Genomic DNA, 19,137 nt, shown 5'->3' with positions numbered 1-19,137 from the left:
TGTTTGGATTTTCACCCCTGTAAATAAACGCACTGCCTTCAGCATCAAGTCCTGCATTTTGGGTCCTCATTCCTCACATCCCCACGGTCTGCCACACAGACCGTGACACAGAGTTGTTCTGGAAGAGATGGCTTTCTGAGTACCTACCTCTGATGCAAGAAAGACAAAAATGGACGAGGACTAAAAGATGTCTTATACCTGGAGATGTTGTTTTGATTGCAGACGCTACAGCTCCAAGAGGATCATGGATGATGGCGAAAGTCTTAAGTGTAAACCAGGATGCAAAAGGCTTGGTGCATTCTGTGAGACTACAAACAAAGACCAGTGTTTTGGAAAGGCCAGTGGCAAAACTTATTTTGCTACTGGAAGCCTCATCGTGAAGAAAATCATCAACGAAGATTAAGGACCTGCTTGAGGGAATAGCTCCTCCTTTTGGGACTTTAAAGTAATTTTGATTGTATGTACAATTAGGGGCCGGAGTGTTGGAGCTATTTGTTCTTTATTTCTATTATTTTGAAATTTGTTAAAGTTTGTTGTTAGTTTACTTATATTTTCGGGTTTATTTACAAGTTTATTTGTAGGTTAATATTTGTTTCAATGTTTTGTTTGTTTGGTGTTTACCTTGTTAAATCAGTCGGTAAGAGCTGTAGGGTCATTTTGTTTCTATAAATAAAGAGACTGGTAAAGGACCAGCATGCACTGGGGTGGGCCTATGTTTTTTGTTTTTTTTACCAGAGCAGGAGAAGCAGCAGGAAGTAACAAAAAAATGGATCTTGTTATTGCTTGCCAAACTGGATGAATAAACCATAAAAACGCAACTTTCAAGCTTGGACAGTGGACTTCTTTTGCCTGTGTACGAAATATTATCTCAGTGCAGCAGTGGCTTGTGGAGTTTTAATTGTGGGATGTTTGGTTTGTCAAACAAAAGGAATTGCCACTACACTCACTATGTGTTAACAGACCTCTCTGCATTGAATCATATCTGTTATTAATCTCTGTTCCTGCTTCAGAGTCACATGCAAAGTATCCTCTGATAGAGGGCAGGACCTCTAATTTAATGCACTTTTAGAAGCATGTGCAGATTTAATTTCGCACTGTAAACCAAACTTATAAAACCCACAATATATTAAGCAGTTAATAAAACAAACTATTTGCCATTTAATAAACAATTAATACTGTAATAAATATGGTTATTGTAAAGTCTTACTGACTTCAGCACAACCAGTGAAGATCTTTAGAATAGAATAGAATTCAACTTTATTGTCATTGCACATGTCACAAGTACAAGGCAATGAAATGCAGTTTGCATCCATCCAGAAAGTGCTTTAGCAATAATATAGATATATTACAGAATAGGGATCTATTATAGGTATATATACACCGTGTATATGCATACAATGTACACGGTATGACGGTATGTTATGTTTATTATATCTGATCAGTGCAGATGATAACTTCAATTTATGAGTAATTAAATATGTGAAAATAGGCAGTAATTTCTTCTTTCTTTAGGAATTGATCACATACTAACTAACTAAGAGGTGAAACATCATCAAGAAACTTAAAGAAGTGCAGTCACTTTCCTTCACGGTTCCTTAGATTACAATGACACGGATGACTGAGAACCCAGACAGACACTTTTCTGGTTAAACCTTTAAAAAAAAAAAAACTTTAACAGTAATACGGACCTCACAAATTATTTCATCTTCCCATTAATTGCTAAGAGCAACATAGGAAGCATAAAATAATTTGTAATTATAAACCATTTGTAAGCATGTAAGAAACTTGTTGACATACTGTAGGATTTGTTTTGTTAAATACTCTTTATTTTAGCATCTCGGGTTGTCACAATATTAAATTTTTAAACTCTATACTCTATACAGCTTGTAAAATAGACTAATGCTATTACTTTGCTAGTAGGCTTTTGTCAACTTGATTATGGGACTTTAGGAGAAATATGACACTTGTTAGGTTACAAATAATTGTGCTATCCTGTTAAATTAATGCTGATTTTTCTTGCAATTGGCAGATGTTTGGTTACAGCAAGGACTCAAAAGCAGGCACACATGAACAGTTGACCGGTTTTTAATGAAAACTGCAGGCGCAACAAATAAAGGTATTGATACTGCAAACTGTACTTAGTCACAAAGTCCACACTAAATCTCTATATAGCCTTTGGTTCACTAGTTCAGATTGCAGTAAGCTCCTAGACAGGCTTCTTTTCCTCACAACTCTCAGGTTTGATTCTTTTGCAACCCAAGGTCTTTACTCATAGTTTGGTCTGCTACCTTTTCCTTTTCCTGCAGTTTTTTTTCCCACTGTTGTACTGACCAGCTGACTCTGCTAACAGAATTTCTACTCATAGTAAGTTTTAAAGCAGCAGGCTGGTTCTCAAAATTGGAGCGTCAGCACAGCAAGGGGGCTCTATCTCTGATTAACAGGCAAGGTAAATAGCTGGAAAGGAACACGGAGAGATTTTCAACAGTTATAACAGAGGAAGCCTGAGTAACTCTACTGACTAAGTAGCTTAACAGTGTAGACTGGAGGGAGGTAAGCATAGTTAGTGGAGGACAGACAACAGGCAGACATGAAAATCCCTAACCTGACTGACATCCAAGACCAGAGGGCATGGGACCCAAGAGGGTCATCTATCGTCTATAGATCATAATCTTGCTGTGGAATTTTGTTTGTTATCAAAGAAAAATGTCAATGAATGCAACCGATGACTGTCAATCACATGTCTCATTGATATCTGGAAAGGCTGGTTTTGCAGAGTAAGCAGTGCTGGAAGGTCAGAAAAGCTTTTTTTTCTCTGTAGCCTTACACATGATGTATATAACATCTCATTTATTAGATTTTGTTATAACAAGTGACCAGTCTGTTTGTCATTTTGAATGTGATGACAGGGTCATTTGTACTACTGTGTGCGTGTGTGTGTGTTTACCCCCTCAGGGTATTGGGTCAGATTTACCCAGTTTTACCCAGTTGGATTGTTCATATTTCTTTCTTTATTTGAATATTTTGTTCTGGTTTCTGTTTAATTTTGTATATTTGTTTGCTTTAGAGTGTAATTCCTCCCTCAGTCGTCCTTCCTCTTATGTTAAGCCTTGTTGTATTAAGTGTATTCATGTGTCTGTGGGTTTTACCCATTTACTTTTTTTACTTCCTGGTTCATTTTGTGAGTCATTCATTCATTGTACTTTGCTTGAGTTGAGGTTTCTCTGTATTATTGTAGTAAGAATAGAATAGAATAGAATAGAATAGAATAGAATTGAATTGAACTGAACTGAATTGAATTGAATTGAATTGAATTGAATTCTCCTGTATTTATTTTATTCATATGTCTGTGTTTTCCCCATTTAGTTTTTGCACTTCCTGCTTTATTTTGGGAGTTATTCATTCATTGTGCTTTGCTTGAGTTGAGGTTTCTCTGTATTATTGTAGTAAGAATAGAATAGAATAGAATAGAATAGAATAGAATAGAATTAAATTAAATTCTCCTGTATTTATTTTATTCTTGTGTCTGTGTTTTCCCCATTTAGTTTTTGCACTTCCTGCTTTATTTTGTAAGCTAGTCGTTCCCTGTATTTTGCCTTTACTTTTGCTTCAGCTCAGCTGTGCATCGTTGTTCCCAGCAGTCTCCACTTCCCCTCATTGCTTTTCTGTCTGTATATAGTCATCGTCTATCCTTGTCCTGTGTCAGTGTTTTCTCCACTTCTCCTTATCATCCTTGCCTCAGTATTCTTAGCACTAGTGTGTGTTCCTAGTGATCCCAGTAAATGTCTTATGGATTTATTAGTGATGGCCAGAAAGCTTTATTTGGCCATTGAATCTCACACTGAAAAAGGTTTCATTATTTAAAATTTATCAACTTATCTTTGGTGGCATCTGGTGGCCAAAAATATGAAGAGCAGCTTGAATCTACATGAACTACAACATTCATCTCTGCTCTTTGGAAAGTTCAGTGGTAGCCAAATGGAGAAAATGATTGGATTATTGAGGTCAGCTACACAATAGGCAGGAACTACTTTTCTTCCACATTTCATAATGATATGTGAAATATAGCTGTATAAATGCATTACATCTCACCATGAGTTTAGCTTGGAGTAATATGTATGTCCCCTGAGGTCACCTCTCATCAGTTCTGTTGGCCTAGATTTCGTCAGGTGAGGTTGTAGACTAGAGCATTTAAAGTGGATTGTAAAGGTTAGGTATTATTAAAATATACAGCATACATGCAGTAAAACTGCAACTGTAGGGTTTAAAAAATAAACATATGTAAAATATATAATGGTTGAGAAATATTCTCTCCCCAAACATGACTTTTTCCGTTATATCTTGCACAGTACTAACTTCAGTGAGAGCCATGAAGTCTCTCCTGTTGAGAAATTATTATTTTTAACAGATAAAGAGGTACCTGTGAAGATATTTTATAAGGCTTTATATTACGTACCTTCAATGATGTCACAGAGGCTTTAAGGGCACATGGGAAAAGGAGTTAGGTATAATAACTGATGATGAAGAGTGGAAAGATGTCTGGAGTTATGCCAAATAAATCTCAGTCTGTAATCATACCAAAGCAATACAGTTAAAAATCATACACAGACTGCATATATATATATTATATATTTGCAGTCCTACCCTTTCACCCATGTGCCTCAAATGCAAAACAGAAATTGGTACCCTAACTCACAGCTTCTGGTCATGTTTGAAATTGCAACAGTATTGGTCTAATGTGTTAACTGAAATGGAGAAGATTTTGGGTTGCGAACTGGAGATGGACCCTGTGTCTCTCATACTGGGCCTCCCCAGCCGGCGGTTAATATCCAAGAATAATAGCAGTATTGTATTCTCAACTAAGAGGCGAGGAAGAATATTTTACTCCAATGGATTAATGAAACAGCGCCAACTATTAAAGGCTGGCAAAGAGTAGTGTTGGATCTAGTGCCATTGGAATATCTTACATGTGTACTGCACTTTAAAACAGACCAATTCCTCAAGGTATGGGAACCATACTTGAATTATGTGGAACCTGACATCTCTAATATTATGCTACAAGGATTCTCTTGAGTGTTCAAACTGCGTCATACTACTGGGACCACAGGTATTGTACTGTATTGTATTTTTTATTTATTCATTAATTTATTTATTTATTAGATGGATCTGAGCTGGTGTTTTGTTTTGTGCTTAGTTCTCAGTCTGTTTGTTTGTTTTTGCTTTGTTTTGGGGTTGTTTATTTTTTGCTTTGTTTATTTTTTTTGTTTTTTTATTGCTGTGAACTGTACACTTTATTATGTTATGCAATTATGCATTATTTGTGAAAATGAAAAAAAACTAATAAAAATATTGTAAAAAAAATAAAAATAAAAATATGACTCAAAGTATTTCATACATAAGGGCAGATGTTATTATCTATTTTTAAAATGGTTCTCGGCTGGATTATTATTTATTGACTGAGGTTGTTTTGTTTTTTTTAATTTCATGTAGGGTAATTCATCCTAATTGAATAATAAGAACAGTCTGAACAGTAGAACAGTAGTCTGATGTCTTATCATTTTGAAGGTCTAATTTGAAATACACTACTTCTGATTTTGATTTTCCCAACACTTTAAGGTTTTGTACAAAGTACCGGAATGGACTCAGTATCGTCAATAACAGCTTGAAATTACTTGGTATCAGATCGGAACGGGTCAGTAGTGTCGACATCACTAATACAAGTGTTGCAGTATAGTGTATGTGCCTTCCCACCTGGTGGTCCGGCAGTAACTTTAGAGGTGGTCTAGTGTAATGTGGTGAAAAAGACTATTACAAAGGCTCCAGTAGTTTCTTCAGCAGACCACAAGGTGGGGCTCTCTGTCTATTTTAAAAATTTACATAGGAATGTTGACTTTAATATTCTGGGGTCAAATATAATAAAACTGGGGGGCGGGGAATGAATTAATGCACTTTATCAGCACACATCAAAGGATCTGACTGAAAGAGAGGATGATGGCATTTATGAGGAGGTCAAACTCATCACTTTCCTGTGTGGAGAGAAAAGAAATATACCTGTCGGGGGAAACAAGAGCAAAAGTTGTATGTCTTATGGCTTCAGCTGGACCGGGATGCCAGAGGTTTTGAGTCTGAGTTTTATTTATTTATTTATTTAACTATTAACTGTTGTTTATTTAGTACCAGGTGAGTTAAAGAGGAACTTTACTGTACAAATCCCAAAGATGATTCTGTTCATCTGGACATAGCGTTTTCAGTATGAGAAACATTTCATTACTGATCCAAGTGACTTCTTCAGTCTCAGCTGACTGCAGGTTTCCCCAACCTTACAAACAGTACATTTGCATAATGACTGAAACTAGCACCACTGATGAACAATGAGCTATGAGGTTAGTTTTCTGATCATTAATATGCAAATTCTATGTGAAAGATGTAAGATGGTGAAAGATGTACCCTTAGGCCCCCTCCTCGATTCAGAGATGGTCTTTCCCTTTTCACGTAAATGGCCTCCTTGGGTCCCTGCTCAAACCAGCGTTTCTCCCTGTCCAGGATGTGTACATCCTCATTATTAAAAAAGTGTCCACTGGCATGTAGGTGTAAATAGACTGCAGAGTCTGCAGAGTCTGCAGAGACAGCAATAGCGCATGCAATACTGCGTGAACGTGTCTCATAGGTTGATAATAAATTATATGCTTGCTGAAGCCATATTTTAAATAAGTGTCAAACACAAAAGTGACTTCATATTTTCATTTCATTTCTCTTCTTTTTTTTCTGCAGTAAGAGGAAAAAAATTGGTTTTATAAACGTAATGAGACCTGCGGAGGAGATGGTGGCACTAACAAAAAATAGGAAGTCGAGGTGGAAGTGGCAGAGCTGACGTTGTTGATATATTTTATGAGGAGTGTGCTTTGGGCACAAAAGTATGGAAACCATCTTTTTTTCTCTTCTCTTTGCACTCGCCCTCCAACCAGTTACGGCAGTTAGCTGCCTCTTCCTGAGCCGTGTCTCCCAATGATTTCTTCCAGTTAAAAAGAAGCTATTTCTTCCCAACTGTCTTTGACTTAGGCCCATTCAGATAAAAAGCTCATTTGGATGAAATGGTAGCTTTTGTGTATCAGTTACTGTTACAGCTCCTCACTACAGTAGATTGTGTATTGACTCAGTGATCTAATGAGTTGATAAAACAATGTGGCTCCTTGAACACTTGACAATCTTTTCTTCCTTGCACTTTTTAAAAAGAACATTCACATTTCTCCATGTGCATTTGTACATTTCTTTTCGCTATTATCTCACATAAAAAAGAGAAACACACAAAAAAGACCTCTGGAATTGTGTCTATTAGAAGTTTTTCCCCAAAACAATTTACCAGAATAAGAATATTTTTTTAAATCCCAGAGGAAATTGTGATCACAGTTGCTTAAAAGCAGTAAGAACAGTAATGAACAAGTTAAAGTACATTGTTAAATAATATAATACATTGGAAAGTAGTCAAAGTAATAAACATAGATTTATTATATAAATATCCTTATATATTACACCACAAACTGTTTATGTTTCAACATGTGATGCTCAGTGCAGGGAATAATTTTGCTGACTGTCGGGTGATTTTTAATATAAAACTCACGTTTTGAATATTACAGTTATTATTGTTATCATTATTTTGATGACTGAGTTGTCGAACTGGTCCACTAACCCAATTGGACAAACGACAGTTCTTCACTCGACTGCTTTTCCTCGCGCCGACGGCGCTGGTGTTAAAGCGGCTGAGCCCTTACACCGGAAACTGCCTCCTTTGGGTTTCAAAATAAAAACCATGGGCTTTGACGTCGCGTAAAAATAAAAGCTTTAACGCCATATAAAAACAATAAAAAACGTAAAATGTATGCATTTAATATTTAATATTTTAGGATTATCTTAAAAATGTGTCGCATTTTAAAAGCGTCAATTGATTTATACGACAGGTTGTTTTTTTTTTTTTTTTATTAAAAGACTTAAAGGTAGACGTAGCCAATTTTCGCTTACTTGACGATAGCTTACCGTTTGCGCTTTAAGTAGCAAAATGACAAATGCAAATAGTTGTTGTCGCTACATTTCACCAGTATGGGTGTCCAAGAAGGGTAACACTTTGCTGAGACCTTAGGTGTACACATTGGGTCACAAAACCTCGGTGTCGGGGTGTCGGTGGATGACGCAGGGTTTTCTCAGTTAAGTTTACACAGGATACATAAGCAGCTCCCGCAGAAGAAGAGGACGGCGGGGCAAATAATCCAAGTCACAAGACTTCTTCTTCTGTGAGCCGCACGGCTGCTTTCTCCCCTCCCAGGTAAAGTAGGGCTTTACTCGTCTTTTTCTTTCATTATTGATGAAGCAAGGCGCAAAGCACATTTCAGTTAATAGCGGCAGCACTGGTGAAAGTTAGCTGTACGGTTACACCGTGTCGGGTTGTTTGACAGCTCAGTCCTCGTCGCGAGGAAAGAGGCTAATCCGTTGTTCCTGGGAGCGCGCTGTTTTCCGCTGCTCTGGTGGCTTTTAGCCCCGAAGCCGCAGGCATGTAGCAGAAAGAGCAGCGCAAAAAAAGAGAAAAAAAAAGCGGAAATGGTTGCGAAAACTTCACCGTAACCACAGATGTGCTGTCATTGACTCTGCAGCCGCTGCTTGGTATGAAGCGGGTGAGAAGAGCAGCTGTTGTCGGTGCCCGTTTCTTAACAGTAAAACAGTTAGCAGGGGGGCTTTTTCGCGTCTTATCTTTGCGCTACTATGTCTAACTTTTGGACGAGTTTACGTGGGAAACATGCAGCCGACAGAGAGAGAAGTAACTAAAGCCGTGAAGCAGATATATCCACTGTGGGGCTCGTAGAAGTGAACCCTTCCTCGCTAACTTCTTTCCCCTCCCTTTTCCCTTTTAAAAGGCTCCGAAGGGATGGAAAACCCCGGGTACTGCTCCGGGAGCTTTGACGGCCTTCATCATCCCAGCGATGACGATGATGACGAGATGGTGGACATCGCAGGAGCCACACTGGACTTCTCGAGCACGGACGACGTCCCTCCGCTCAGCTCAGGTGGGCCTGCTGCTGACCGTCTTTAAAACGCCTGGTTTCAGTGCTGAGCTTTTTAAATGTCACCAACCATCTTATGCAGATAAAACTAAACTCTTATCAGGAAGTTGTGAGGCAGCACAACGCATAAGTCAGCCAATTATGGTATTAAAAGTCCCCCTCAAAATAAATAAATAAAATAAGAGTTTGTTTAAATTCAGGAATCACTTTCAGCCTGTTTCCTGAACAGCTTCTTTCTTCTGACAAATAGATCGATACAGAGATCGATATAGTATTGTATTGCGGTATTGTGCATGGTGATGTTATATCGATATTTTATTAAATACATTCAAGTACTCTGTGAATATTATAGGACAAGAGGGCTCATTTTGCCTGATAGGAGGCAACATTTTCTGCGAGCAGTTGCAGTCTGACTTGGACTGACTGCAGTCACTTGCAGAGAGATTGTTGGAGGTTTGCAAAGAATTGCTGTGTAAAGTCCAAATGCAACAGAGTCTCTGTCAATGAGTGCAACTCGAGGGGGCTCCATTCACCTCGTTTTGTTCTGGTTATATTCCTAAAGAACAGGAAAGGTTGCTGAGTGCATTTCTGTCTGTGTAGACTGCAACAGATATGCAATTTTGGAGGATTTATCACAGTTGATTGTTGCATTATCAGAAACAGAATGCATGCAATTGCCAACTTGAACCCATTTAATCACAGACTGATAGCAGACTGACTCCGTCTTACTTTAATGACAGGGTTAGTCAACAATGTCATTGTGCAGCAAAGACATAACTGAAGTAACAACAAGGCAAAAAAGTCACATGAAGTATTACTGTGATACTCAGCGTGTCGCAAGATGTTAAACGCTGCAGTAATATTGCATCGTGAGTGAAGTATTGTAGGGTAGCTCGGTGATTTCCACCTCTACTGTCAATGTAAAGTGTATACAATAATTATGAAGTATAGGGCATTCAGTTAAACACAGCAGTATAAATGGGTTGTGCTGTTTTACAGCTAAGGTGACTCTGGGATTGAGAGCAGGCTTTTGGGCTTTGAGAGTCAGTAACAGCACAGTGATTGCAGGCTGCACCTTGTGGTTGATACAAAGCATGATGGTCAGGTCGGGATTGAACTTTCCATGTGTGGCTGATCCCCTGTGCATCAGCCGTCACATCATGGTTGGCTGGTCTTTGGAGCAAGCCCAGAGCATGGCTGAAGTTCACCAGGTTGCGTAAGAAGTTGCAGATTTGGCCTTCAGAGGAAATTCTGAAGTACTGATAGCTCAGAGAGATTTCATCTAGCTTTAAAATAAGTCAATTTTTAATTTTCTTTTTGTTTGTGCTACACATGCTCCCGTGACTTGTTTTACTAATTAATATTAGACTACACGGCTAGTTTAAAAGTCAGAAAACAACCAAAATGTAAGTCTGATGGACAAGGTTAAAAACTGTTGTGTTTTTGTCCCCCGCTGCAGATAAAAGTAATTGAGCTGAAGCTAGCAAGTGTTTATCACATATCACACATAGTTTACATTGAATGGATTAATATGTGGTCCTTTGCCTGTCTTTTCTTATACAGCTAATAACCGGAATAGGAATATTTGCTGAAAAAGAAGTCTTAGTCAGAATTAGAAGAAGGTCACAAGTTTTGTAATCACACTATTTCAACGAGTTGTATTAATCATAACCGTCATGGTCCGAACTAACAGCAAAATATAGACTTCTGTCAGATAATGTAAGACTGACTCTTTGGTTTCACTGTATGTGGACAGTTTGTGCATAGGTGTGTAATTACTTGTAATTTCAAGCCCATTTCAAAGCAGAAAAAATCCTGAAACAGTCATTTGCTTATATATTATAAACAGTAATTTGCTTTTTGGTTGCACAATGATATCATTACATTTCCTGTGTCTATCCAGCGCTCTCTCTCTAGTACGTGAGTAATTGGGCTGTCACTCAGTAGCAGCCTGGCTGTTTGAATGTAGTAGGATTACATGACACTCCCTTTTGCAACTTGACAGGTTTGAGGTAGGGGTGAGCAGCAACTGATTTTATTTTTTACCCTCCAAAAAAGCTGCACTGCAGATGCTAGTGTGGCTGAGCTGCTGTCTGGGAGTGTTTGCATGCTCTGTGATTAGTGTGTGTTTGTGCTCTCAAACAGTGATAAGGTATCAGTAATGGCTGTGTGTGTGTGTGTGTGTGTGTGTGTGTGTGTGTGTGTGTGTGTGTGTGTGTGTCACATGCTTTGTGAGTCACCTGAATGAACAGTGAGTTCACGCTTACCTGGTAATGTACAGATTTACTGTTTATATATATATATGGCTTACCCTCTGGCTGTAAAAACAGCCAATTAACTGAGATAAGAGCTTTACAGTGTTTGAGAATATAGTGGAAGATTTGATAAGTTGGTTTTACTTTAAGAAAATATGCAGAAATCATGTCTGGGTTTTTTTGTTTTGTTTTTTTTTTTTAAGATTTTTTTTTTTTATTTTGTTTTTTTTTAATTTTTTTTATTTGTAAGAATTGCTGCCAATTTCAGAGGGTGAGTTGGAGGGTGAAGCAGGTCAGATTAAAAGAGCTGTACTTCACTCAGTTCACTTCAATTGCATTTTATTTATATAGCATGGAATTAAAACAGCAAGTAAGGTAAAGACCACACAATAATACAGAAAAAGCCCTAACCACTTATAACCCCCCCTATGAGCAAGCACTTTGCAACAGTGGGGAGGAAAAACTCCCTTTTAACAGGAAGAAACCTCCAGCAGAACCAGGCTGAGGGAGGGGCGGCCATCAGCCATGACAGGTTGCAGGTGAGGAGAGGAGGATTTAATTTGGAGACAGGACACTCTGACCGCACTATTTATTTATTTCAGTAATCTTTATTTTAATTTATGTTTGAATAAAAAGACCTGAACATGAACGCTGACCTACGATATTGGTGCCCCAACCAGGTTGATAGCTAAACCTTTGGCCATTCTCAGTTATACAATAATTGAAAAACACATCAAATATTCACATGAATCAAAGTCTAACTGAAATAATGGTCATATGAAGTTGAACAATAATAGTCCCATTAGTCTTTGTGCTACTTAGAAAAAAAAGTGACATACAAAATATTAGACTTAGAACTTTTTATTGTCATTGTACAGTGGCCTGCACAATGAAATTATGTAGCAAGAATAGCAATATAAGAACACTATGTACACTATATACATGAAAGTAAAATGTTTGGGTTACAGGAAGCATTGTGGGGGTGTGTACAAGGGCATGGTAGTAAAATATAGTAAATATGGGTGGAAGTGCTGTGGAAATTGCACAGGAGAAAAAAATGGCAGTAACATAATAAATAGCAAAATAGCAGCAACAGAATGCTAGTATGATTGTATGGGATATAAAATGAAACAACTACGCAAAAGCAGACAAACATCAGTGCATGGAAGTAAACTTTAAAAGAGAGTGTACGACCTCAGTGGAAATGCGCAAATTAAATGGACTAAAGATGGTGTTTGCATTTGCTGCAAAGTTCATAAAGTTCCTTTAATCAGAAACAAGGCTGCCTGGTTACTAATGATGTCATGCTTTCAGCATGCAGTGGACATTTCTCTTTTTACCCTTGCTTTGTCATCATCAGACCTTGTCAGCCCACTCCCAGCATGCTTTTATTTGGCCAATTAGAGCTGAGATCCAACAGAGGAATTGAGTGAATGGAGTCATTTATTAGACAACTCTGTTTGTGGGTTTTTTTTGTTTTTTTTTGTTTTTGTTTTTTTTCATTGCTTTTTGTTAGTTTTCTTTTTTAGCCTGGAGCCACTTACAAGGGTATAACAGAGTTGCTGTTATTAATTAACAATCCTGTGAAACTCCTGCTAGTGTATTACAGTAAATTTGTCATATGGAGAAGTTTGAATCTTCCTCATTTGTGTTCTTCCTGAGACTTACTGACATGTTACTTTTCCTCATCTAAAGAGAAGAGCATTGTATCTTAACTACAATTTCAGTAGTTTTCATGCTGCCATCCTGAGAGTCCGAGAAGCTGAAGCAGCTTCAAGTGTTTACCCTTACCACTTCCTTTTCCTCATCACTGACTCTCCCTGCAGATTAAGCAGCAAACATTTTTCCAGCTCGCTTCTGTACAGCAGAGTCGGATATAGCTCAGATCTTTCTGTTGTCAACTTGACATACCCTAAAATAAAATCCCAGACAAATTGGCAAACTGTGCCTGTTGCCAGGGCAAATAAAAGCGAAGGCAGTGTCAGCAGTGTGCGTTATCAATCTTCCTGGTTACTACTGATGTCACAGTGACATCACCAGTTTATTGCCGGAGTTAAAGCAGAACTATAAAACCATCACTCACTCTTAAGGGTAACCCAGTGGTTACCCTTAAGAGTGAGTGATCCAACTCTAAACTTAAAATGTCCCACTGTCAGACCCTGATAAATGGGAACTTACAGTTCAGCTCAAACTTCTTTCTTTTCGTTCCTTTCAGTGGTGAAACTAGGCAGTAGGAAGTGTTTGTGGCATTCGTAACTGGTCTTTAGCGAGCACTTGAACCTGTTGCCAAGCAGGTTTCCCTGAAAGCCCTTAGTGCTGCAGGCATTATCGTTTACGTCCTTGTGTAACCTGTTTCCCAGGGACTCATTAGCCTGCGGTGTTTGAAGAGGAAAGTTTGGGTTAGGGAGGCACTGCTAGTCCAAATACTGACATCAAAGTGTTCTGATCCTTCTGTCATTCACTTCTGTGCAGTGAAGGTTGTCCTTTAGGTCCTATATATCAGCGGTGGGGGAACTCCAGGCCTCATGGGCCTGTGTCCTCCAGGTTTTTGATGTGTCCTTGATCCAGCTGATTCATATGGCTAAATTACCTCCTTAACATGTCTTGAAGTTCTCCAGAGACCTGGTAATGAACTAATCAATTGATTCAGTTGTGTTGACTCAGGGTGATATCTAAAACCTGGCGGACGCCAGCCCTTGAGTGTTCCCCACCCCTGCTGTATATGTTTCTTCTTAGTCCTTGTGGGAGTGTACACTGTTCATTAAAAGAAACAACACTTTTCCCTTGAAATCCTTTAATCCTCAGTGGTAGTGAACATGTTGCTGCTTCTCCCAGCTCTCTGGCTTCGCTCCATGTCTGTTATCTGCTACCGAGTACAGTAAGAAGTGAATTTGTCAAATTACATGATTAGCTTAGACTGTGCAGGCACACATAGGAAAATAATTTAAATGTATAAGAGAAAAAACATTCAGTGGAGATCTAAATTAATACATTTTAGAGAAGTCTGTAATAAAAAAAGTATTTCTTCTATAGTGAGATTTCTCTGAAGGAGAAAACATTTTTACTCAGTGAACATCCTTTAAGAGCTTTTTTTTGTTGTTGCTGATATTACAAAAAAATGTCTCTTGAACATCCAACTGACAGACCTGTTGTGTCTGGAATTTGAAATGTAACCAAGAAAATATCAAGTTTTGTAGACTGTCATTAAGAACTTGAGCTAGGTCCACCCTTGAACTACGCCTCATTTTCTGCTTCTTCTCAAATAATTATGTGCACCTTAGATATTGAATCTTTGTGTACAAACATTAATCATGAACAAGGCCTAGAGTCACTGGAACATTTTCTTCACACTAGGTCTACAAAATCATCATCTAATAGGATGAATTTTTATTTTGAAAGGCATCAGTTACTACTTTGGCTTTAAACTGGATGAAAGAGGTAAACCTAAGGATGTAGTCAAAGCGGTATGCCACTTGTGCAGACGTATAGTGCAAGGACAGTACTCAAACATAACTAATTTGCATGGGCATTTACATGTCCACCATCCGGATGAGTATGCGGCTATCACCAGGTTCTGCAGCTCCATCAACAAACATTAGGGCGCACTCTGAGGAGGGTGCATTTGCTTGCAGATGAAAGAGGGTGCTGTTAAAGCAGCGCCAATATTTTTATTTATTTATTTTTTTCTGTTGACTGCTTCTATTAGCTCCATCATTATTAGCAAACTTACTCATGGGCAAATAAATAAATAAATTGCCCTTGTAAAAACTATAGTCGATATATTCGTCCAATCGCCCAACCCTATTAGCTGCCGACTGTTGACCCTTATCCTTTGCTGCATTAGCAAAACTGGAACAAAAGGAGAGATGATTGAAGAACTGCAGCCTTGAAATGATGCGTCTAGTTGCTTCAGCGCCTGTTATTATGTAGACATGTAGTTAAGTTGAAGTTTGAAAAGACTCAGTCAAGAAACTGGAAGACATCTTTGGAGGATTTCCAAAGAGATGATCGAAAAGTGAAAAAGTTTATAAAAGTGTTTCAAAGGACTCTTTGCAGTCCTGTGAGAAAACTTATTACTGGTGTAGTTAGTTTTTACCTTTAGCAGCAATAAGTCGAAGTAATCCATTTCTGTGTGACTATTAGCCCTTTGTTCTTTACAGTGTTTCTTCAGTTCATTGGGGTTTGGTACTGTTCTTTTTTTCTCTAATAAATCAGTTTTGTGTTCCTTTGCTTTATCACTTGTGCCGTTGTTGTTGTTATCCAAAGTGCTTTCATTGCAGCTCAGTTTGACTGCCAGTCCTGCTGTTTCAGGCACTGAACTGTCTTATCACACCATAACTGTGAAAACGGGTTGTAATGATTGACAGGGACTGGGCTGCCTGTCACATGTTACAGTGATAACTATGAAGTACTAAAATGGACAAAATCAAACGCAAATGAATAAATGGTTCATTAAATAAATCAATATAGCATTATACAATACAAGTACTTTAAAATACTTTTTGCATGAATTAGCACTCTAGTTAAAGTAACGAAAAACAAATCAGAAACAAATTATTTAATGTAAAAAAATAATACATGAATAAATAAAATGTTACAGAAACAGTTGGTCACATTAATAAATGTAATGCCATATATTACATTTAAAAAAAAAAACAAAATAAACCTTTTTTTTTTTTTTGTAATATCTTGGCATTCATGGCCCTCCATACTTCACAGAGATTGTGTCAAAAATGCAAGAGGCGAGAATAAAGTGCATTCATTTTTAATGGTGGAATAGAAAATAATGTTTTAAAAGAACACCTGTGTGTTATAAAATACATCTACCTGAGGTTATGTCTAATCTTAGACCACTCTTTTTTTTTCTACAGTGGGCCAAGTAAAGGTCATCTGGGGATACTTAAATGTTAAAACAGCTGCCAATTTGTCACAGCTTTGCCTCTATACTAGTAAAAATTCCTCTTCAAACCATGAGCAGAGCAAGAGATTTGCTGAGCTTACTCATTCTTCCTTTTACTTCCTTTTACTGCAGGAACCTCTTGCACATTCATATGCATTCAGGTCCACCCCCCAGACAGTTTGAAGAATATAATAAAGAGCATTGCCTCTGGATTAAAAAGTTTTCTGTTTTTAAAAAAACAACCACAACAACAACCTAGAATTGTGTCAAAAAGTCAATCCCTAGATTTACCACTTCAAAGTTTTCAGTTACGTTTTGCTGACTTGTTGTTGTTAGTTCCTCCTTTTCTGTAACGTCTGGGTCTCGGGCACTTTGCTGCAAAGCTGCCTGTCAGTAATTTTCCAGCAGGACTATTGCATCACATCCTCATATTTAAAGGTTCTTTCAAAATTTGATCTCCTACATATAAGGAAAAAACAAATCAAATCAGCCGCAGACACATATTTCTACTTGATTTATTTTTCCCCAGACCTAGTAAATATGACTTTTAGATCTCCAGCTTCATAAACTAATGACAGCCCACTATGTTAGTGTGTTCCAGAGTTTGTTTGTCAGTCAGCAAACGTCACAGGGGTGACATGAGACGCCAATTCCCATAGAGACAAGACCTGAAGAGTTCAAGGTTCAGAGCCTTACCGGAGCCTTTTTTATTTTCTGTGTGTGTGTGTGTGCACTGTGATGTTGAGTCTGGTTGGTTCCCTCTGGACGCACACTCGAACACACAGCGAGTGCTGAACTCAGCATGACTTCCCTTGCTGGAAACCAGCAGTGTTGCTCTGGGGGAGTCTTCGTGTTGTTAACCCAGTTTCTGGGAAGCGTTGGATGTTTTCTTTGGCTTTTGGTATGGATTTGTAGCCAGGATGCTAGTGTGTTTCTTTGCTCTTTGATGGAACGTGTTTGGCTCAGTGTCTTTGTAATATGTGCATTTGTTTTTTGGGAGGTTTTTTTGTTTGTTCTTAGAGCGGCTGAGTGGTCAGCATGCCTTTTAGAGATATCCATTGCCGTGTAGTTGTGAACGATATATATATATATATATATATATATATATATATATATATATATATATATATATATATATATATATATATATATATATATATATATATATATATATATATATATATATATACATTTTCACCAGGGATGCACCAGTGCAGCTTTTTTCCATTTCCACTATGATACCAGTATGTTCCAGTGGATTTGGGTCGGTGAGGATATGAAATGCGAAGATATGAAGAGGAGTTTTAATCAATCAGACAAACAGACTGAGAATTCCTACGTGCGACTTGGCTTGATCAAAATATTGCTTTTGTAACTTAAAACAAATACAATTAAGCATATATTGAAGGTTCTCACATGACGTTGTGCATGCATTGCTCAATAATTTGCTACCATATTGGATGTGATATAACCAGTGGTCACTAGGGAAACGTGTATTTCTCGGCTGGTTGGGAGTGGCTCCTGGGTCTTTCTGGCTGGGTGAAATCGGTTGCAAAGAAAGTGCTGCACCTGAAACGTGCCAGTGATTGCTGTGGTTGCCTGTAGGTTTTCATGTTTGTCTGCAAAAGCTTGCAGTGGTAGTAAAAGCAAACTTTTTACTTTGATGCTGAACTTTCTCCACTTCTGATTTGTATGACTCTTTTCAAAGTTTCATTGCAGCTCCGAGAGTAGCTGGCTGGTGTTAGTGGACAAATCCGTCACTTCAAATCAAACTACCACTGATCTTTTTGCCAGTCGGTTTGGGAATGCATATTTTTCCCTAGTGATTGCAAGAGGGTTCACTAACCAGTCTGTAGACCTGTGGGAATCATTTTTCCCAGTAACTGTCAACAAGCTCCAACAGCCACTAGGAACAGGTGGGGGAATGCTCATTTTTTAAATGTCTGATGCAGTAAGATAAAACAAGAGACCTTGAACCTGCCGGCTCTCTCGCACAAAGTCCTCGTACACAGTGCCATGTGAGCTTGTTGTCTTGAACGCTTAATTGAGGTCCTTTTCTTGAAGTTTTGAAGTGTAGGGGATGACTATGAATGTGATGACACAAAGGCAGCAACCTTTTTGGCATATGACCTTTATTAGGGTTATTCATAGTAAGGTCTTGATGCATTCTCAATCATCCAGGAAAGTAAATCTCCAAAAGTTGATTCTGTTCATCTGGACGTAGCGTTTTGTGGGAGAAACGTTTCGTCACTCATCCAAGTGACTTCTTCAGTCTCAGCTGACTGCAGGTTTCCCCAATCTTATAAACAGTACATTTGCATAATGACTGAAACCAGCCCACTGAAGGAACAATGGGCTGTGAAGTCACTTGGATGAGTGACGAAACGTTTCTCCCACAAAACGCTATGTCCAGATGAACAGAATCAACTTTTGGATATTCATAGTAAGCTTAATTGCTTGCCTGTTCATGTTTTAATAGACTTCTGACCATTTGAATGTCACACATGTAGTTTTTTTTCCCTTTTATCCAGAAAACTACTTTCTGCCTCATATAAAGTAGATTGAAAGAATCTAATTGAGGATTTGGACTAAGAAACATTAGATCCTTGGCTTTTAGTCTGCATGTGTTCTAAAAAAGTAAAGCTATGCATTTGGAAATTTCTAGCTACGCAAAAGTCAGCCTTAATTTCTTTATATTTTGCAAGGAAAACGAGAAATTGGTGAAAATGAATGATTAAAATGTGTAAACATATGCGTAAATACAGTATACATGACAAAAACTGAGCTTGTGCAGTTCTAACCAGCCTGAGAGTCAGTATTTTTATATGACCACCTTTATTCTTCAGCACAGCCTGAACTGTCTTGGCAAGCCATCTTGTCTTGTCATTTCTTTAAACACAATGAATTGGCAGTTTTTTGTTGTTGTTGTGGTTTT

General features: G+C 38.1%; 1 protein-coding gene across 2 annotated transcripts in view; it reads left to right on the top strand.

Annotated features, from left to right (window-relative positions):
• Window positions 1-7,529: 7,529 nt before the first annotated feature.
• clcn5b (chloride channel, voltage-sensitive 5b) overlaps window positions 7,530-19,137 on the top strand; it is a 42,577-nt gene continuing 30,969 nt past the window's right edge. The window contains exons 1-2 of one of the 2 annotated variants that reach the window (XM_031758812.2): window positions 7,530-8,314; window positions 8,901-9,050. In XM_031758812.2, coding sequence (XP_031614672.1) covers window positions 8,912-9,050 — 139 coding nt within the window. In that variant the 5' untranslated portion in view covers window positions 7,530-8,314; window positions 8,901-8,911. Of the gene's footprint in view, window positions 8,315-8,348; window positions 8,804-8,900; window positions 9,051-19,137 lie in introns of those variants that run through there. The other variant, XM_031758811.2, reaches the window with a different exon arrangement.

This window comes from Oreochromis aureus, linkage group 3, assembly GCF_013358895.1.
Source record: "Oreochromis aureus strain Israel breed Guangdong linkage group 3, ZZ_aureus, whole genome shotgun sequence".
NCBI classification, from domain to species: Eukaryota; Metazoa; Chordata; class Actinopteri; order Cichliformes; family Cichlidae; genus Oreochromis; species Oreochromis aureus.
Note: the sequence above shows the minus strand (reverse complement) of the source record. Positions and strands in the feature narration are given on the sequence as shown.